At 42.5% G+C, this 22,234-nt stretch overlaps 1 protein-coding gene across 1 annotated transcript; it reads right to left on the bottom strand.

Annotated features, from left to right (window-relative positions):
- Nucleotides 1-1,319: 1,319 nt before the first annotated feature.
- On the bottom strand, nucleotides 1,320-21,824 carry bys (Bystin). Its single transcript, XM_075689997.1, has 10 exons — nucleotides 21,612-21,824; nucleotides 17,650-17,738; nucleotides 16,358-16,481; nucleotides 15,556-15,688; nucleotides 12,750-12,892; nucleotides 10,053-10,150; nucleotides 9,865-9,943; nucleotides 7,390-7,455; nucleotides 4,599-4,807; nucleotides 1,320-1,686 (listed from the first exon to the last, which is right to left on the bottom strand). Exons 1-10 carry the CDS (start codon nucleotides 21,741-21,743, stop codon nucleotides 1,398-1,400), a joined length of 1,362 nt encoding a protein of 453 aa, XP_075546112.1. The 5' UTR covers nucleotides 21,744-21,824; the 3' UTR covers nucleotides 1,320-1,397.
- Between the last annotated feature and the right edge of the window lie 410 nt (nucleotides 21,825-22,234).

The following is a 22,234-nucleotide window of genomic DNA, read 5'->3' as shown; positions in this document are numbered from 1 at the left end:
ATTCTGTGAGCACTATACCTATACTACGCAAGATTGGTCAAGAATAGGGAAGTAGAAATGACCGTTATTTAAAAAGAAAATTATTAAATGAAATTAAAATTTTAATTTCTGAAGAGAAATAAACACCCGAGTAGACACAGCAGGAATATACAAGGTGTTTCACTTAACTTGAGCCAAGGTTTACAAATATGCAGACGATTCGTAGCTGGACAGAACCAAGGTAGTGTTGTTCACAGTCTCTTGGAGATACTCAGATTTTTCCTGCATTCTGCTAAATTACATAATTAGTCTTAGTCAACTTCTCAAATATTATTAGATGAAAGGTGTCAATGAGATAATTGTAGAGCAACATGAGAAATTCCCGATACAGCTTTCTGTTGCTCAATACGTGCTACATAGAAATGTTTTTCAGAGCTTGAAAAAAGCTCGCAAACATACGCAAAGTGCCTCGAGTGACCAGTCGCACAGAAATTTTGCATGTATTCGCAGGCTTCTTTCACGCTCTGCACAGGTACCAGAAATATTAAACTGGAAATACACTAGCAATATGTTCCGTATGGTGGTTCTGGATGAGTTTACTGCTTACCTTCGTGGAGAGGTGCAATCAAAACTACACTCAGTCTCAATCAAGAGCTTTAATGTAATAGACATATTACTGTTAGCATAGGCTTTTACAATACCAATAAGTATAGATGTAAGCAGCAGCATTAACATTTAGTGACACTGCATTCAACCGAAGCATGATGAACAGTTATTGGAATGACCAAGATACCTTATTTCAGCAGCAACATTGCCATCGCAAACATATTTAAAATTTTCTTTTGGTCGAAGATTAGAGCAGCACAAGAACGTTATCAGCATACTGTATGTTGCCACCAGTGCTCCTGGTCTTGGATATGTTTCTTGGCATTATTGTACAGTCGAAACTCAATACCACATTGATATTTTCATATTCACAGGGCTCAAAGGCATTAGAGAACAGTGTAACTACAAAATCACAAACAGCATTTAAAAAACTCTGTTTGTGATACTATTTAAATTATCTGTTACTGATATTTCAATACGTATTAATATTTGTTACCATACAGCAAATTGTCAGATATAACAGTAAGTAGGGAAATTTTCTCACCAATACAGGCACGTAATAAATATATTCTTATATTGGATATTGGATATAATGAATGCACTTTTGTGTCAGATGCGACTTGGTCATAATGGGATTCAACTGTAGGACACATGGCCATTTACATGGCTAACACTACGCAAATGCTCTTTTTTTTTTTTTTACAGTTTTTGCATGCAGGACTAATACAGTCATAACTTTCGTCAAACAAGCTTTATTGTACACCACATCATGGGCAGGCTATCTTAGATTATCCTAAACCCACTGCCCCGTATCACGTGACCATCTCGGATGCAGGTTCTTCTGGGCCTCCCTCCCTGCTAGCCAAGGCGGTAGCAGAATCCCCCTCCTGCGGCATGGGCTCGGGCACCTCGATGTCCCTGCAGGTGGCATGCTGCAGTTCCCAGCGTATCTCGGGTGTGATGGTGTGGTGGGGCTGGGCACGCAGCAGCGCCAACAGGGCCTCTCTCTGCTCCGATGAGATGTCGCCCTTGTAGCGCTGGCAGAAACTCAGCAGGCACTGGTGCCACAGCACTGGAAGCTCCCGCTGCTCCCGCTCGAACCTGGTGGTGATCAATTTAGTTGACTGTTTATTGATGCAGACAAAAAAAAGAGGCACAGAAAAACAAAAGACATAGTAGAAGTGAAGAAGAGAAAAGTGTGTAGCCACGGCCCTCGTAACTGACTCACTGCCTTGCAGGCATCTGAACTATTCAGAGGCCAAAGTATGGCAATAAACGTATGCTGTGAATACAAGGTGGGAACTGGAAGTGGAGGGCATTAGGTATGAAATAATTAAAGGAGCTTGGAAGATGGACAGGAAAAACAGAGGGCGTTCTGGGTACTTGGTGGCCCTGTTTCCTTTGCAGACATCCTGCACTATCACACAATCAGGCATCGCAGAACGTGATGATGGTCGACAGCAGAAACGTGAAAATGAGCAGAGGCACTACGAAAGGGAAGCTGCACTTAAAGGGTCCCTGAAAGGGTTGTTGTCATATGCCTAGACACAAGCCGCGTTTACATGGATACAGTAGAAGCGCATTGTATTAGTAGTTTATCACACTGCACATGCTAATAAGCCACCATTTACATTAATGCGCATTTTCCTGTCCAGCAAGCTAACCCCAACTAGTCTCATACTTGAGGGTTAGCACTGTCACTTCTGATAAGTCTGCTTTTGCTGCCTCATTGTGAAATGCACCGAAAGTGCCTGCAGGGTGTCTGCTACATTCTGCCAAGTTGCCCTTTATTTGTCTGCATGGACAGATTTTCACTACGTTTATTTTGCAGAAATGTACCATACTGCACCAGGATATTAAAATTTCCCAGCACGTCTGCAGCTGTTGCCATGTCTAGTGATAGCTGAGTGTGGAACTTCCAGCTTCAATCTTTTCAAAGCAGACTTGGCCATTTAATGCAGCAAATCAAGTAACTCACAAATGTTAATGTGATTTATTAATGACAAAGACACTGTTTCAAGGTGTGTAATGTACTCACAAGAGAAAAGAAATCGCATGCAGCCTGCTTCGTAAGCCACCATCTTTGTTTTAATGTCCCCGCAGGGCGGAAGCCGCGGCTGCCAGTCGATTGGCTGGTTGTCATTCCGCAGCAAATATGTACCCATAATTCCCAATACGATACACTGTTTACGGGGGCTGCTGAAATGCATTCTTTATCTCAAACTACCTCTGCTTGGTGCGTTTGATGTGATACACCTTTCCTAGCAAATCACTTCATTTACATTAGATGCGATATGCTTGAAAGTTAACACAATATGCTTCCGTCATTCGTGTAATAATTCATGCAAACGCAGCTACAAGGGGTGTCTCTCAAGGAATGCTTTCTCACAAGAATTTCATGCCAGTACACTGTAATAATGCACACATGATTGGTTAAACATCACCCTCCTCTCAAGCCACAATTTCTTTTTTTAGCCAATCAGATTACTCGCCCGAATGACCTCACTCACCCATGCTATGCAGCGTGGGAAGGGGCAGCTGAAAACTCGGGGGAGCAGCGCCGCTGTGATAGGCAGCAATGTACATTTTTAGATCGTTATAACAAATTACACAATTTACGCAGAGCGCTTAAATCATTCTCTCAATGATCAGAAAGATCTATCCTACCAAATCAGTAAATTTGTACAGAATCATCAAAATCATGTCAAGGTCCCTTTGAAGGCCAAAAAGTGGACCAGGAAGTAGTATATTAAGTTTTGTTATTTTCGCATTTCCCAGACCCTTTAATTATGAGATTCATTTCACTAGATTTTGAGGTCCTTCATTTTCAAAAGGTTTTTGCAAGTTCTGTGCCAGTATGTTTTTCCTTGATTTCTCAAAGCAACAATTTTGACATACTTGCAATTTTGGAGGGAAAATAGCTTGTGTGCTATTTTAGCTATCGGAACAATTTTTTTACCTAAAAAACAAATTCATGGCATGTATGCAAGGCCCAATTTTAATGTGATATTTTTCAACGTCTTTTTTAATGAGTGTACATTTCATATATTAAGATGGAAAATTTTTCAAGAAACATTGATGGACTCTGACAAGTTCAAATGGGCCGAGGACATTGATTTATACCTTAGTGCACACCGTAGATATTCTAGATTACGTCTATATCCTGACTACTGTGTTCTTTTTATCTTTGCTTAGATCATTCTTCTCAAAAAGAAAAAAGAACAGTTTTTACAGTATATAAAGAACTGTTTGTCCTAGGGCAATTTTTAGTATCAGCACACCAAAGCAAAAACAAAACATGTAGGCAGGTCCAACGCACACGTTGGTTTCTTTGTGAGGTAAAGCTTTCGTGAAGCAGTTAATGAAGCGCAATAAATTTACCCATTTCGTTGCTTGATCTTTGCCATAAAGAAAATTGGCACACGCATGTACTCTTCCAGACTTGTGCTATGCAATGTGACAAATCTTATATTGCATGTATTTCTTTGTTTCTTCTCATTATATGTACAAGCAAATTCTTGGCACATTGCCCGTTGTGGGTGTGCGTTTGTATGAAAATCATAATGATTAATGGCCTAACGGTTAGAGTACCAAGCTGCTGTGCAGGCAGGCCAAAGTTCGAATTCTGTGCCGCCGGACGAGCTTTTATGTTTTTATAAAATCGAGGTCGAATCTTCTCGGCAAGAACCCGACCAACGACTGACTGACCCAGCCAAAACCACGGGATGGTAGGCAAAGAAAGCTTTGCTCTAATACGCAAGGTATGCAAGCATGATTAAGATCTATCTACAAATAAGAAAGTTGGCTTTTAAGTGCTGCAGTAAGTACAATGTTTACGTTCTCTGTTCCCAGGCTTAGACACATGCAAGTGAAACTGTGAGGTCATTTTCAGGAGCACTGTCACGCGAGTGCGCTTTGTAGCTTTCCCACTCATTGCTACAGGAACTTGTCTGCGAGTAAGGTGTCGGGGGCTCGTGCCGCAGTGCCGCGACGCAGCAACAAACGGGGCTCACTTGAGGAAGTGATGCACGACTGCATCGATGACCCGATAGGGCAGGGTGTACTTCTTGTCGATCAGTAGGCGCAGGAAGATCGAGTTGGCACCCGTGTAGGGCATCTCTGCGATCTTCAGCATGGCCGCGCAAGCGTGCAGCATGGGCACCGAGTTCTTACTCAACACACTGCCCACGATGATGGCCTCGCGTAAAGTGCAAGTCCCCGACTGAAACGAGAAAAGTCGAAAGGAAAAAGTGAGCGAACCATTGCCTACGTGCAATATTCTGCAGTGAGCAGAAGCATGGCCCCCCGATTCTCAAAAAACATGCATGTTTGTTTCCTAACAGCCACGCATATGACATTGCCAAGCTTTTGCACGTGTTTTCTCTTCCTGTTACCCATTGCTATTTTGTACATCTTACGTTTGTGCATGTACTCAAAAGAGCTTTCTCTCCAATGTAGCCTTTTGGGACCTCCTTATGTATGTTTGTATGCTGTATTCACACGACATTGTACAGGAGACTCGTTAATTCGACTCTGGTTAATACGAATTTTTTGGTTAGCGACCTCCTTACCTCTTTCTGAGTACCTAGGCTGTATTTGCATGTCTATGTACAGTAAACTTCCATTAATTTGACTCTGGTTAATTCGATCCTAAGCTTAGGGCCCTGCCAGCGCACGCACATTTCCATGGGCCCAAACTTTCATTATATCAATCATAAAGTTGGCCTTCGCCAGATAATGTAATCTTGACTGGTTAGCACGCTCTTGCCTAACCTCAATGGCTATCCCAACAGTGACCCCTTTAGTGGCATCTGTCTTAGCAGAGCTTAGAATGCAGTTAATGCATTAAACACATCTCATCTCCCTCCAAAACAGCTATTCCCGACCTGCCCCGAGATTTTCACAGGCTCACGATAGCTCACAATAAATTATTACACTACTTAACCGATTCTTTGCAGAGTTTTCCTTTCTCCCAGGGAAACTGGTTCAAAAACTATCAGCTTGGTGCCATCAGATAAGAAACCAAAAAGCCTGTTTGCGGTATTCGAAACAACCCATTGCAGAGCCAGCCTAGCCAGCGCACTCATCACTGCCATCTTAAGATGACAATAGAAGTAGTATTCGCTAGCCACCCTATCTTCACATTGCGTGAGACAACAACACACCACTTTCAGTATTCTGTTATGAAAGCTCACTCAAAACATGTTATTTTGCCTGCTAAGCTAGCAGCAACAAGTCACGCCACGTGTTTTTATCATTTCGGAGTTGCATTCGTCGCACGACAAGCTAGTGAAGTGGTTAGTATACGTGTAGTGCGCACCAACGGACGCATCGCTGGTGGCAGGCTTGGGAAGTGCACTCGGGAAAGGAGGCAGCCATCTACTGTAGTTTTCAACATGTTTGCTTGTGCTTCTCTGTTTTGTTAGCGTTTTCAGAGCAAAATAAGCAACACTCTTTGCACGTGTGTGGTGGCCAAAGCTTCAAGGCATGTCGAAGAACAACAGTCACGTAGTGCGGTTGTCAAATACCTGCAAAAAATTTGCCGCTGAAACCGTTGTAATCATTCCCCGCGAAGCCACATGAGCAGCAGCAATGGATCATCGCCATTCGGTGGAAAATTTCTTTTCCTCGTGCTTTTTATTGTGATCTTGTTTTTTGCACCTAATCATGTTTGCATGGGTAAGCGACGAAGTTAATCACGGCCTACCCATATTTTGTTCGGTTTGTCCACAGTGCAGAACGCGGGTTAAATGCATTTCGCTTATGTTCTGGATGCCATTTGCCTGCTTCTAGCGTTTCCCACTTCTTCGCCGTTTTGCTCCAGCTAAGGTGCCCAAGTGCACAGTGCATCATGTTGTATGCTAAAGCTGCCGAGGCTTGCAGGGACTGAATTTGATTGTTGTTTGTTTCACTTTTTTTTACACATACGGGGTCGCAAAGGTATCTGAATTATTTCGCAGACCGGAAAAATTAATTTCAACGGTAAAATGCGCTATGTTTTACAACTCCAGCACCATGGGAAAATTGGTCGAGGCCGTGAGTGCGTTTCACATTAGTCTGTCGCAATGCGCACCGTCATGAAGTGCACATATTGTGCATGCGATCATGACTTTGTGGCGCTGTTAGTTTAAACTGTTTTCCGCAAATTGATAATTTCAGAATATTGTCTGCATGTGAGCTTTTGCCATTCCCTATACCAGTTCGCGCACCTATAAACTTATGCAATACGAGTTCCGGATAGTTGCTGGCTGATCGTGCGCAAAGTTGCCCACTTCACGCATGCTACGGTCAGTGCAGCCTGTGCACCTGATGTTGCACCAGATCAATGTGTATTCATCTATGGGCACAAACATTTATCAAAATACCTTTGATAACCTTCCCTTGATGACATGCCACCAGACTAGCCCGCTAGCTAGGCCTAACCAGCGTTGTCCTGTAGGGAGTCAGCCGCAAAAGCTGTTGCGGTTAAGTGCAGTGTCAATGAAATGTTTTGCACTGGTTGTACGGCACTTGGAAAATGGAGGAGTCACCTTGCCAACGAAAGTGAGGGCACATCCTGGTCGTATGCTTCAATTCCTGGAGACATGCAGCTGCTTGGTCTACATGTTTTTCACATGCACAGCCTTTGAAAACTGTTTTGGTTGCAGCACGGTACCCACTTATATAGCGCGGAAGTGCGCAACTACGATGACTTACGTTATAAGTGATCTAAGCTATGGTATAAAACCTAGCAAGCTGCAGGGACTAGAGGGAGAAAATACCAAGAAAGCTTGCATACAGCAGGGGATACTCAGGTGAACGAACCTCGCACAAAGGAAGTATGATCCCCTTGAAGAAGGCACCTGGTTTGAACAGGGCTTTGCGCAGGGCCTGGAAGAACAGCAAGAGAGGACACAGTCAAAATCAGTGCACAAGTGAACTTGGCTAGCAAGATAATTGCACTCTGTTAAGAGGTGGTGACGCACATGCAAGCAGGAAAGCAAGCCCTAATGGGCCTGTGGAAAGGAATTGACTACTGGGCTAATGTGCGCTTTGTGAGCAAGGAACTTGGAGGTGGCAGCAGCGAAGAATGCAGTCACTTAATGCACCCTGATTGCACAGTGATGCCCTTATTCATGGGCATCACTGTGCAATCTTTATAAACCAGTAGTCATCATGACAAAGGACCCCTCACTAGGTCTGGCCATTTTGAGCTGACAAGCAGTGTGCATACAATGCACATTAACGATTGTGTCCGCTAAGTATTAGATCACTACGCGCCACAGAAGAGCTGAAATTTGAAACTGAACATTGTTTGCCCTATGTGCATTGCACTGCTGTGACATCGCTCAAAGTGACATGTAACTTCGAGAATTATTCTGGGCAACATCTGGTATTTGTGTAGTGTGTTGCTTCAATAGATTAATTAACATTTAGAGAAATAATAAAGCACCCAAACCGAACGACTGCGTGTTCTTGTTTTACTTCACACCACAGCAAGAGAGTTACAGTAGAACCACCTCGTTCATAAGTTTTGGAAAAAGCCGCAAAAAAAATTTACTACCCAGGAAAACGTACGATCCGAAGTAACTAAAAAGATCTGACAGACTCAAATATTTTTGACATATACATAATGCGAAGCGTCACGTGGATTGTTGCAGCACAAGATGCCAACGCGCGTTATGCAGGTGGTGCTTCGGTGGCCCAAGACGCGTTTTGCTGTTTTCCTGTTGCGTGGCGTTTTAAGAGTGGGCAATCAAGCTGGTGGGCGATGCCAGATGCCGCCGAAGCGAAAAGTGATGCCCACATTACGCCACCTGCAGCAGGGAACAGCAGCGTGTTTGGATTATTGCCTACTAAAAGCGTGCAGTACACTACCAATGGCACTATGCACCACGCGCTGTAGAACAGATAGGTGAAGATGCTTATCGCAATGGGTTTGGCACTGGTAGCTGTGAATGCGGTGTGCGACGACCTGGCGGAGATTTGCTGGTGCCGGAATAAGAACTGTGTGCGCCGTCGTTTTCATGTGAGATGGGCTGCTATATAGGTACTGGCCTTGATCATGCCTCATGCCTTTTCTTCTTCACATGGGATCTAGCGGATGGAAAATGTATACGATCACAGTCTACAGCAAAGAATGACAGTGCATTTATCACATATTAAAAGCATTTGCTGCGCTTTGGACGACACCACGCGCTGTGGAACAAATAGGCGAAGGTGTTTATCACAATAAGATTGGCGGTGACAGCTGTGACTGCCGCGTGCGATGACCCCGGAGGAGATTTGCTGGTACCAAAATGAGAAATCGAGTGCGCGCCGGCATTCTCACGTGAAACGGGCAGGCGAGTATAGCAGTGAAGCTGCCATGGCGGGCAGTTATAGTGGACTGTTCTCTATCGCGCCTGCTTCACGCATTTCCTTGTTTACATAAGATCTAGCAGCCGGAAAACCTATCATGTGATTGCAGTTTGGCAACATACTAAACGTTGGTGCCGAAAAATCATGTTTTCTGGGAATGTATGAAGCGGTAAAAAATGATCATAACTCCATTGGGTCATGTTTTGTGTTCTCGATCGCGAACATTGGTGGCAGGAAAACGTACATAAAGGGAAAGTATCAACAAGGTTCTAGTGTCCTTCCATTTTGTCTGCTTCTTCCCACATCGTGTAGTCATGAGCACAGACAACGAAAGTATGTCATTTTCTACCGTATTCCAGCACGCGACCATGCTTTATGAATTGCTTGTGTCTGCCTCAGTATTCGCTTAGCACTAACTTATACCACTAGTCAAGTGTACTTGTACTTGTACTTTGAGTGCCACTTGTTTCGCTGGGCACAGGTTCACCCAACAAAGAGTTAACCTTTCAAAGTCGCCCTTTCGATTGTGTTATTCTATGCCATCATGACGACGTGACAATATTCAGATGCACCAAGTGTGTACATAGTGGCAGCACCGCTAGATGACGCAGCGTGTCCAGAGGAATGCACGAGAGAAACCCAGCTGCGTACATGCGTCATACGACTCGTTTCAGCGATGGCAATACGGTGCATTGCTACGTTGCTTCTATGCTAATTTCATCAATGTCGACGTTCGTCACGAGATGGTTTCTATCAGAATATTTTGATGACTCCGGGTTGCCTACTTGTTCTTCCAGTTACCCTGCACTTGGTAACCAGCTCTTATGTCCTCTTTCTCCATTCCATGTCTACAGTTTTGAGGTGCAGATAGTATTTGTGCACTTCAGCTGTGCCCACTAGCGCCACCCTCCAATGTAACAGCAACAGCTCATGTAATACCTGGTACAGGTGGTAGTTGAGCTTCTTATACTCGGCTATGTCATCTCGCACACGTGGCAGCAGGACAAGGTTGTAAAACCTATAAACAAGAAAAACTTTTTTAGAAAGCATCACCGCAGCACAAACTTTGCTTCTACAGAAGTAGGGGTACAAAAGACCTGGGCACAAGCACAGGCAAAGGCACTCACCTCTGAGCCATCTTCTCCTTGAGGTTTGAAGCGAAAATACGAGTTGCCTGGTACATCGCAGCTGATGACCATGAGTCGGGGTCAGTTAGGTACAGCACCTGCCATAGAACACACAGAGCAACATCAACACAATGACCAATGCATAGCTGGATCATTACAAACTAGGAGTGTGCCGATGGTAATTTTTGAGAGCGAATGAAATATGAATAGAATGGCGCCAGAAACTAATTGAATCCTTTTCAAATGGCTTTTAATAAAAAGCAGTCGTTCTCCCCAGCAATATAAAATTAAGCTCATATTGTAGTATTCAGACTGTTAGTAAATTTCTGTCTTAACATTACATGTGTTGAAGCACTGCTTATTAAATGTCTGAATGACACATCCGAAACAGATAGGCACTTTGTTTAGATACCCAGACTTCCTCAGGGAGTGCGATCGATTGCTGTTTAAAAGCAAAAGTCTGCCTCTCTGAGTGACAAACAGCCTGCTCTGCTACATCTTTGTATTTTGCTCACCCTGCTTGGACTTCTGGTCTGCAGTATTGTATAAATAAATAAAAATAAATAATAATAACTTCTGGTGTTTAATGCCTACTATAGCCACTGGGATTAAAATTTATAGCACTTTAGCTCCAATTTTATGTTTGACTGCACACAATAGAGGATTTTGTTTATTTGAACACTATTAGAAAGAAATTCGTAGTTACGAATACCAACTAGCATGTGATTCAAAGACCGAATCAAATAGGGCATAATTAAATTTCATTATTAGTAACTTTGGAACATTCGCACACCCTTAATTGCAACAGAAGCCAGCTTCACTGTACACGGCCAGCAAACACAACCAGACACTCGAGCTGTAAATATTTCTTCGCACAACACGCAGGTGATGCCGTACATAAGTTCAGAAGCGCAGTAAACGACAGCAACTGTAGCGTGCAGGACCTGCTGCAGCAGCGGCCGTCCTTGGCCAGCTGCTCTTTCTTATAAGTCGTGTCAGCATAACAGGTGCATGTGCCGTGCTTCTTTGAGCAACAGAAACTAAAGTTCCAACAAAGTAGATTCTGGGTTCTTACGTGCCAAAAGCATGATATGATTATAAGGCACACTGTGGAGGGGGGACTCCAGGTTAGTGTTGACTATATCTGGGCTTCATTAATGTGCACCTGCATCTAAGTACACGACTGATCTTGCATTTGGCCCCCCATCGAAATTAGTCGCCTGTGGCCAGGATCAAACCCACAACCAAGAGCTTAGCGGCTCAACGCCATAGCCACTATGCTACCACAGCGCTTCGACAGAAGAAACATTCGCTCCAGCCGTGGGATGCATCAAGCACCACAGAAGTGCTGCTGCCGCGTCATGTCAGAACTCTAGCACAGCGGTCATTCAGCTACTGTGGTAGTGGTAGGTAGCATATGGATTTGTCTAATCATCACGCTTCTGGCTTCAGGCGTTTCTGTGTCGTTATTTATTATGCTTCATCTTTCTACATTTCCAAGAAACTCTTTCTTTTTTTTTTCTTAATGTATGAAGGCAGTAAGTGTCTGTGCACATGCATACTCATTGAAAATTGCTGCACACGGCGGCCGCATTTCGATGGGGGCAAAATACGAAAACACCCGTGTGCTTAGATTTAGGCGCACGTTAAAGAACCCCAGGTGGTCAAAATTTCCGGAGTCCTCCACTACGGCGTGCCTCATAATCAGAAAGTGGTTTTGGCACGTAAAACCCCAAATATTATTATTATTATAAAATTGCTGCACTTATATTGCAATATATTGTTCAAAATGATCAATTTGCCAAGTCACTACAATGTTTAAAGCAAGAAGGCCAAAGTTTAGGAGAATCCACGTAGTACTATTTCATCCTTCCTGTGCTGGCTGAACAGCCATGCTGGCAGATTCCATAGACACTGGAGCCACAATTTGCTCTGGCAATTTCTGCTGGAAACTCTTATTTGTTCAAAATACTAGCCTCAAGACTACATGGATTGATTGTCCGTGCATCTGCCCCTTGCACATAAGCCTTTATTGTGAGAAGTGAAAAATCTGAACCAAATAAGCGAGCACTATTGATGTTGCATTCTGAATACGACTCTCTGAACGCAACAGTAGTAGCTTTGCTTTCCCGCACAACTTCAGATATTTTCAAGAGCAAATCGCACAGACTCCAGCACAACTGTGTTCTCAGAGAGATCACATGCAGTAAATCCAGCAAGGCTTTGCCGAAGCGGGACATTTTGTTTTCTCTACATTTCCCGATTTTAATCGCGCTGATGATGTTTCAATAACAGACACTCTATCAGGTGGTTTTGAAGAATTTGTTGCACTAAATTCTACTTGTGATGTTAATGTATTGGTTGGTTAGTTCGAATGCTTGGTTAAAAAATTTATTCAGTGTTTCATTCCATTCAAAGAAAGAAGAAAGCTATGAAAATTTGCTGGATGAGGCGAGATATATTACACCTAACACGGCGTATTAATAGGCTAAGGTGTGAGCAGCGCTCAAACAATTATGCAGCCATGCTAAGTTTCATTAAAGCCAAAGAAGAGCTTGGACTGAAAATTAACTTGGCTAAGGATTTATTCCTCCGTGTGCAGCTGCAGGACCTACTGCTGTGAAAGGACACTGAGTCATTCACGCTGTGTGGCCAATCTGTCGTAGCCATGCAGCAGTACGAAAGAACCACTCTTACCTGTTCCCAGTTGGAGAGTGCAGGGATGATCTTGAATGCCTTGGGCAGCTTGCCAGAGCGGTACCGACTCAGCACTTTCTTTACCCCACGGTACATCTCCACAACCTTGGGATCCAAGTCAGCCATCTGCATACTGCCCGCATCTGCAATGATTTACGAGACCATCTGCTCAGGCACAACAGTAGCGACCAAGAGCCTCTAACAAGCAGTTGAATGTTGTGGAAGCCAAAAGCCAGACGACTCAGCTGTTGCGGGGGGACAAGCAAGCATTGTAAACATGGCATGTGGAAAGCCGGGGACAAGGGTGGCGCCTTCCGGGGAAAACTGAATAACTGACACATAGTATTGATTCACTTTTATGCAGAAAAAAAAAAAAGGCAAGTCAAAAGTGGTTGACACAAAGAAAGACAAGGTCCTCTTGGGCACATTACTGTACCCCGTGGTTTGTTGTTTACACTGCACTACATTCGGCATCAATCCACATTCTTTTACTGCACTATCTCCAGGATCGGCCTATATTTTTTTGCTGAGTAAAGCCAGACTTCCAGTTCAAAGTGCACGAACTTTTGACCAACGCACCTGGGTTTCATTTTGACCCTTCTTGAGCTAATTGCGCATTTTTACTGCTCTGTGCATAGCTTAACTTTGTGTGCCTTTTTTCATTACGAGCTCAATTTCGACGCCTTTTTTTTGTGCACTAGAAGACCTCAAATCATCTAATTTATTGAGATGAATGTGGCCAGATACCCCAACCTCGCAGACCCCAAGTTGACTTCAAGTCTCCAAAGAAGGCCTTGTCTTCAACAACATCTAAAGGATTGGGAATACTTCAGGAGAGTGCTCTGCAGTAATCTTAAACAAGCTTCTCCTCCATAAAATTGGTACTTTTTTTTTCCATTCTTGCACCACTGTTCTTTCCAGATCATCGAAGTCCTTTAAAGTTAAAGCATCGATAATTTTTTCTTGGCAAATGCTATCTGCACAAATAGTTGCTTGCATATGCGTAATTTATTTGCTTTGTCAGACAATTTTTTGTGAACAAAAAAAGCCAGCAAAAAAAAATTATTTCACAAGTTAGGCATATGTTTATATATTAAAAATTGAGTGGTAAATTCGAAGATTTCATTTTGTTCGGTTCTTCAAGAATGCGTTCATTCCAAGATTTTCATCATTAAATTTGACACTCAGTAGGCTAATTTTGCATTTATAGGCGAGAGTCTAGACACAGACTCTGCACCCACAAATGACATATGCATAGCTTATCGAGAGGAAATGTTGGCTGAGAAAGGGCAGTAGCACAGCTGCAATAAGCTTCGCAGGCTTCTAGGCTGGCGTGCTACTTACTCAACAATGTCACAAGGTGGGATTGTCATTGTGTCAGGACATTTGCCTCTTAATGTGAAATTAGCATGCCGAGAGTCAAACTTAATGGTGAAAATGGCTGCCAATGAATTTCTCAAACTTCTTGCAAGAACATCCGAATAAATGCGTGGGCAGTCCAAGAACACCAAGTTTAGCAGTAAAATTAGGTATTTCATTACTTTTTACAACACCAGCGTCATGAAAAATTGGCTTACTTTTGTCCTGTGCTGTGTCTCACTGATACACCGTCTAATTGAAATGCCGCAATGGTCGACACTGTGGGAGCGGCACACTTTTGCTCGTCACGCAGCTCAATGTGCCTGCATGCTATAATGGCCATACAATACAGAAATTTTTGTCAAGGCCAGTATCCAGCGGCGAAAGTCACTGTTTGGTGCAGAGTCAACCAAAAGCTTAGTAGCAGCCGTACGCCATTCTTACACCTTTAAATCGCCAGGCCAACCAAAGTGGGGGATAGGCAACAAATGGAACAGCAGAAAAATTTTTCACCGCCACCATGTCTGTGCTAATACCTGCGCTACGTTCGAAAATTCGAGCGAGACACCATACACTGTCCAAAATTTCAGTTACCATTTTACATTGGTCACACAGAGAGGAGTGTAGCGTCTGGCTCGACACCAGTGCTATTGCTTACTGTCGCCCGAAAAGCAATGCTGTCCCGTTGCCTAAGGATCCCATATGTGTTGGGATGGAAGGTATTGAATGTTGACAACAGCACACTCAAGAAACAGCAGTACGATGTAGGTTTAACTTAAGAGGCTTGACTTGCTCCACTACGAAGCTAATGCAGCTGCTGGTCCACGCTATGCCACTTCCGATGGTGCGGTAAAACGGCGCTTGGGGACTTACCCCCACATTCAGAAATGCATCTTAGCTTGAAGCCCACATTTGACTTCATCTAAATGACGCCTGTTGTGAACGCGCCTAAAGAAATACAGTGAGCGTACTGGGCACGTTCACACCAGGCGTCATTTAAGTCAAGTCAAGCACGGGCTTCAAGTTAGGATGCATTTTTAAATACAGCGGTTCTTAGTACCATTTTTAAAAGCCCGAGCAACCCTTTCAGCACAGGGTGGACACAGATTTTACTGAAATGTAGCAGAATGTAGCAGGGTTTGCCTCTCGGTGCAGTTCAGCACATTTCGCGCAGCAGTAGTATCACTGAACAGTATGTGTGAAACCCAAAGGGCTGAGCAAACGTGCGTGAGAGAGTTGTACACGTGTTTTCTTTGTTTTGTACACTGTAAATAGTTGTTTTCACAACTAAATGTAATGTGTGTTCGTATCAGCAATAGGCAACAGGGTGGTAATTTTGGCCATTGCTAATTATCCCAGCGACAACACAATGTCATTTGACAGTAATTTCAATTGCTAGATGCGACGAAGTAAGGGCAGATAATCCCCAGAATGCACGGACACTCACCTGAAAATAGCGTGGCCACCTCTGTCTCATGCTCCTTGAGCTTCTCCATGATAATGTCGGCCAATGTGCGTCGAGACTTGCTGTTCTCGTTCATAAATAACTCGAGTGCCTTCTCATCTGCCTCATCCACTTCCTGTGTGAGGTTTTGGAAAATGATGATTCAAACAGTCACTCCACGTCCTCAAGCAATTTTCAGCATAATAAAAAAGTCATTCCACATAAATTTTAAAAGGTACAGACACAAATTTTCGAACTCTCATTCATTCTCTTTCGAGCTTAAAATATGGGAATTGCTACAAACAAAACTAATAACAAAGTGCTGTGCAGAATTTTCAAACAAGTACAATTTATTACTCTTATTATTCAAACAGTTTAATATGGAAACCAAATATAGAATCAAATACAGAATGTACTCCCCCCCCCCCCAACCCCCTCACCGGGTGGCTCTGTTTTTTTTTTTTGTGTGTGTGTGTGTGTGTGTGAATTGCTATATCGATACTGAACTTCTCAGTAGACACACTGAATAGCCGGAAGGTTTCGTGCCTTTATGTCTCTACTTTCTTGGTTGACCCTGAGCTAGGAACTGTTCACCATCCCTGTGCCTCTCTTAAAATTTAAAAATAAGAAACTATTAGAAAATGTATTAAACACTTTGGGCAGTTCTTTATTTTTCATATATTGATATTGAATTGATCAGAAAATTTCACTATTTTAACCTCCCTGTTATTATTTATCTGACAGAAGAAACCTTTCGCTCTTGAAAACCTTGTGCAACGATGAATATGCTGACAGTCCCACTCACAATCGTCTCATAAAATGTGTCATCTTCAGGAGGCTCCTCATAGTCATCTTCGTCATCACTTGACGCACCCTTGTTGAGCAGCCGAGGCTTGGCATCAGGCACCTTGAACTTGACTCCAGCTGAGCTGCAAAGATGACACAGCTTAGTCATTTTTAAGCCAGCATGACAGTTACTGCATGAAGTAAACATTTCCATCAAAGATTTAGTTTGAACAGTCCTTTCATTTTCAGAATTAATAAAATAAAATGCACAGTGGCAGGGCCGATCAAGAATTGGAATTGTAAGCGAGTTTTGCTGCATTGGCAAATGTTGATTCCCGAAGTTAGCTCTAAAAAATACTTCAGATACAGCAGCACAAGTGACTAGTAAACATGCAGTGTATTGGAAAAACGTAGCGCCATTTGACAAATTTGCCTGAAAAAGAATAAAAACACACACACACGACTACATACTGGCACTGGAAACAGATGTACTGTTTTCTTTAGCCTACTTTACACATATTAATCGATTTAGCGCATACCTTCAAAAACATGCATGCAGCATGTTTTTCTTGCAACATGTTTTTTTTCTATGTGGTTATAATCTTCATTAGTGATTTCAATCTTGAGGCATTCTCTTGGCGCAAACAACAGTACGTGCTTTGGCGAAAAGGAGACATGCATGAAAACATAGTTTAATGTAAATGTGCCCCCTTATACGTATGCGATTCCATCTGATCCACTCGTGACATCTTTTTCTACTGAGCAAATAGCGAAATATATCATCTGCCATTTTTCTTGCGAGTAATGACGGCGAATGCTGCAGCAAATTTCTTTTTAGACATTTAAGCCCGCATTGTGATTTTCGAATGATCATTAGGTGTGGGCAGTAGATCGTAGCTGATCAACACACATTAAGTTGAGGGGGCCCAAAAACACACTGTTCACAGGCTAAAGGGAAAAACAGGTAGCAAGTGTGAATATGGGGGGTACAGACTAGGGTTTCAGTGTCAACAGCATTTAAATGCGCTAGCAAAGAAAAGAATGTTTACACACTTTTCCAGCAACAACAATGGTATGGCACACTCGCAATAATTCGTGCCAAAGACCACGGTGATGAAAACATCATTCCCTGCCACTGCAGCCGATGAGACAACAATGGCCGCTAATTAAGTTAAATTTCGTGACTCGCCATCATGCCTTCAGACAACGAGTTACAGGAGCATGGATAAAGTGGTCGTGCCAAGACAATAGCTATGAGCATAGAGTTCGGCTTTGAGCTGACTACCTAAGCAGCGAGCTCCCTCAGGTTACCTGGATTGGAGTCCATGCTCTTCTTCCAGGTCCTCCTGCTGTTTGCGAGCCTGGTCTAGAATCTTCTTCGTGAGCTTGTCATCTACAAACTGCAACAGAAGATGGCGTGGTCAGCGATCTATGCCGAGGCACCAAAATCTGCGCGAGTTTGAGAAGACGTAAATTTTGATCCTTGTGACCTACTGGCATGTACCCACTCTGGGGGATTGGCCAAGAATCAGGAAGGTTATAGTAAAGCATAACATAAGTCAAAATTTTATAATAGGTAAGCTACAATCGAAAGATAGAGATTGAAGAGCCTGCATGATTTTATGAAACTGAAAATTCTACCATGACCATCAAGTAAAACAATTCAAGTTCAATTTTGGTGAAAGGAAAGGAGGCTAGAAATTTTGTATTCAAAGTTTAAATCTCATTGATCCTAAAAGGAATCCTGGACGGCAGTCCTAACCTTCCCACCGATATGCCCAAGTGTAGAGGCAACTAAGGATAGTACATTTCGAACAGCTAAATCTAATCCAAGAAGGCGGAGTGGTGTTCCTAGGGTCCGTTTATTTAAGCTAATAAATCGTCGACAAGAAAGTAAAAAATGTTTTATGGTCTCATCTTCTTTACACATATGACGAATTGGTGACGGTGCCAGACCAGCCCTGTAAAAACAAATATTTAAAGAAGGTATGCAACAGTGAAGCCTATCAAAGGTTACTTCAATTTTTCTCTATTGGCATACAGTGCTTTTTGAGGGGTACAATAAGTGTTTAAAATCTGACGAATTTGTTGTAGATGGTACAGAGAATTCTAGCAACATCACTTGTTCCCGAAATCTTGCAGCTATGATCAAGGCAGATGCAGGGAGAAATTGAACGGCTGGGCCAATGAATAAGCCGTTTCATTTAGAACTAGGCCTGTATGCCCAGGTACCTAGTCTAAATGGTTATTAGTTAAGTGTTGAAGTACTAAGGATTTAAACACTCGAAGAACCTGAGATTCATTAGTTGCTGTGAGTTAAGTGCACAAGGACAAAGAATCAGTAACAATGACTACATAAGCTATTGTTGGACTTAATTTATGATGGGCCAGAACGACTGCTAAAAATTCTGCAAGAAATATTGGTACAAAGTCTGGAAGCCGCAGTAAAAATGACCAATCGAGAATAGGGCTGAATATAACAATACCACTTTTTTACTGGTTCTGCGTGGCATCAGTCGCTATGACTACATTTGTTTGTCGTTTTATTAAATAATCCTGTTGAATAGCCCTTAAAATCCATTAGGGCCGGTGCTTTGCATTGCTTGGAAAAATATTGTCAAAATATATGTTAAAAGAATTTTCCCCACCACAAATGGGCTTTACCTCTCTATCCTAACGTTCAAAGGATCAAGAAGAGTTTGTACAAATTAACTTGAGGGGTATGGAATCAAGGCCAATGTCAATAAAAAAGCATACTAGGCTGAGAAATGAACACTGTTTGGCAGCGCCTTATTGGTGATTTGTACATCCTTAAAAATGTTTGTACCACAAATACATGAAACTAAGTTACAAGAGAAGGAAATCTTGCTGCTAGATACAAAATAATGTTTGCTACAAATTTGGGCAGCCCTAAACATAGTCTTAATGACTGCTTTTCTAGAAGAACAAGGGGGCGAAGCTTATAGGCAGGCACCCCAGAGTATGGCACACAGCCGAATTCCAGGACGGGGCATATACACATAGATTGATAACAGATAACCTGCACATCCCTGATCGACTGTGGCTCAGTCTACTTAACAAACCCACTGCTCGAACGCCCTTAGCAGCAATGTAATCTGTGTGCACATGCCATCAAAGAGAGCTGTCATATATAACACAAAGATACTTAACAGCATCTATTTGTGGAATGAAATCGAGCTGGTACAACAGAGATGTATGTACTGGGTTCTTCAGAGGAAATATGCGCAATAAGCACTTGTTCATGTTTAGAGCCAGATGAACAGAATTTGGGGAAGCTTCTAGAACAGATAAATACCACTGAAGGTTTTCATAAGTTGTGCGAATGTCCTTTGCTGATGAGAAGAATGCAATGTCATCCGTATACACCTAAGTATGCACATCCTCTTGGGATGGGATGGAAGAACTCAACAAAATATTACATAACACCAGAGATAGCACTGGCACCTGTGGAACACCTTTTGCTTGTCTATATGTAGTCGATGAAAAGCTGTTCCAAAAGCAATAAAATTCTTTGCCACTTAAAAATTGCATAATCCATGCTTGTAAATATTTGGGGAACTTAAGTTCTCACAGCCGGCTTACCAATATTCCGTATTTTATGCTATCAAGTGTAACCAATGCTGCATACTGACCTTGGCACTGTGCAAGTTGTATACCACTTTCCAGGTCAATATGCACCTGCCATATGCAGCACAACAGCCTGAATCCAGTTTGACATGGACTAAGAAGCATTCTCGTATTAATAACATTCATAACGAGAACATGCAAGGTTCCTTCCATCAACTTTACAAAATTTGATGTAAGGCGATTGGTCTAACATTGTCTAGGCCCACTCCCATTTTTTTGGGTAACGGTATAATCTTTGCAATCTCCCATTCTGGTGGAATCCAAGCTGCTCTGACAGAATAATTTATGATATTTAATAGATCTTCTTGCGACTCTTTAGATAAGATTTTTAACATGGCCGAAGTAACTCCATCAAGGCCTGGAGCTACAGTCAGACTTTTGACATTTGAATATGACAATTCATCCACAGATACATTTGTAAAATCCTCATCAGTACGGGAAATCAATACAAGCGAAGAAAAGTGGTGCTCCAGCCCTTTAGCAGTAACTTCCAATGACTCTTATCATGTCTTGTGGGGATTTGACATTTACCAGCAATGGAATCATTTTTTTGTATCTAAGAAAGCCGAATAGCCAGGTGGCTTTTCCTTTTCTATAATCCTCGCAAGCAGTCATCATTCCATCAGCGCAAAGAGGACTTATCTTTAACTAAGTGAACCTCAAATTCAGCTTTTCTACGCGAATCCTCTAAGAGTGAGGAAATGCTTAATGCTTCTTGCTTAGAATTCGCTTCAGTTAGGGTAGCCAATGATGATCGCAAATTACTTTGGAATTTGCTGTAATTTATGTATGTTCGCGCCCGAGACCGTTATGTTACCAGGCACATAATTTCAAAAATCACCGGACTGTGGTGACTACTTGTGGCTTAGTCAACAGTCGACTAAGAGGATACGCAACGACCTCAACCTGAGAAAGACAAATCTAGAGGCGAAGTAGCTAAACCTCTAACAAGAGTAGGATGACCTGAATTTTGACATAAAAGATTATTGTCCCGAGACCAATGCCACGGTCGAGTACCGCACAGATCTGTATTTAAACCCCATGTCCGATGATGAGAGTTGAAATCACCTCCAATATGACATTTCCGCTAATATAAATTACAATATCCAGAGCCGTGTGTCCTGAACTGCTGACGGATAGTATATTGGCGATGAAAAATGAACAACATAATGCTAGATTTAAAGCTATTACTAGAATTTCCCATTCAAGGGGCAGAAGTTTCAGTGCTATCTTTGCTTTGTGGCAAATTCTGGTTGAAACCAATGTAATCCACCACCTCTTGTAGACCGACCTAAACGAAAAGAGCGATAATTCCTGAGACGAATTTTTTTTATCTGGGGCAAGCCAAGTTTCTCGTAAAGTGATTATATCTTGATTTAACCGAACAGTGAGACACGATAAATCTGTAAAAGCTGCAAAAATTTAACGACAGTTACACTGTAATACAGATCCCATGGTGGATATAGTATTGCACTAGCAACAACCTTCTCCAAAATACCCGCCTTAAAGACCTTATTATGTGTAGGCTTTCTGTTCTTATTCTGGTGCGACAAGGAAGCTGGTGACCGGCTACGTTTTAGAGCTTGAGAATCGAGTTCAACGTCTGAAGACGACGGTCCTCTCACCTGTTCGTCTTCATCCTTTCTGTTCCTCGGCTTCACTCTGGCTTTTCTGGCAGACACCTCCTCCTTAAGCTGCTCGTCTAAAGGTACATTACGGCGCTGTTTTCCGATTTTGATTTTACTAGCCTTGCCCATTTTGTGGCTAAATAAAGACGTTCACAGCACGACTGAGCACATGGAAAACACTTTCCATGCCGTGCAGAAAAGGAGAGACAATCTCGGATTGACTTGGATAGTACTTTCGCTGACTAGCACATGTTACGCACAAAACAATACAATTTACTTATTTATTTCTGTTGTTCTAAGTGTATTTAAGTTTGTTAGTTTAAAGATTGCAATATATTGCGAAAAATAAGACTTTTCGGTTCATAGTACTATATGGTACTATCTTCGAATGCAAGCAAAAGTAGCAGACGCCTGCAAGCGCTCAGACTACTTGAAAGGCATATGACGAGGTGGTTAACTAAAGTAATTTAAATAGCCTACCACTAGGTTCGGTTCTGCCTCTGCGTATGGAAGCGCAATTTACCATCAGTAACAATGGCAATAAGTGACGAGTTTCGCTTTTCAATTCATTTTTTCGCAACATATTAGAACAACCGTACTCACAGAAAAAGAAGTAAGAA

The sequence above is a fragment of the Dermacentor variabilis genome, chromosome 4 (genome assembly GCF_050947875.1).
Source record: "Dermacentor variabilis isolate Ectoservices chromosome 4, ASM5094787v1, whole genome shotgun sequence".
In the NCBI taxonomy this organism is placed as follows: domain Eukaryota; kingdom Metazoa; phylum Arthropoda; class Arachnida; order Ixodida; family Ixodidae; genus Dermacentor; species Dermacentor variabilis.
This window is presented reverse-complemented; position numbering and strand designations above follow the sequence as displayed.

Coding starts and splice junctions, on each gene's coding strand:
- bys (XM_075689997.1), bottom strand. CDS start 21,743: ATGGGCAAGGCTAGTAAAATCAAAATCGGAAAACAGCGCCGTAATGTA. Junction 7,456..9,864: donor TCAACTACCACCTGTACCAG/GTATTACATGAG, acceptor CTGTTCTTCCAG/GCCCTGCGCAAAGCCCTGTT. Junction 4,808..7,389: donor TCATACTTCCTTTGTGCGAG/GTTCGTTCACCT, acceptor TTCTCGTTTCAG/TCGGGGACTTGCACTTTACG.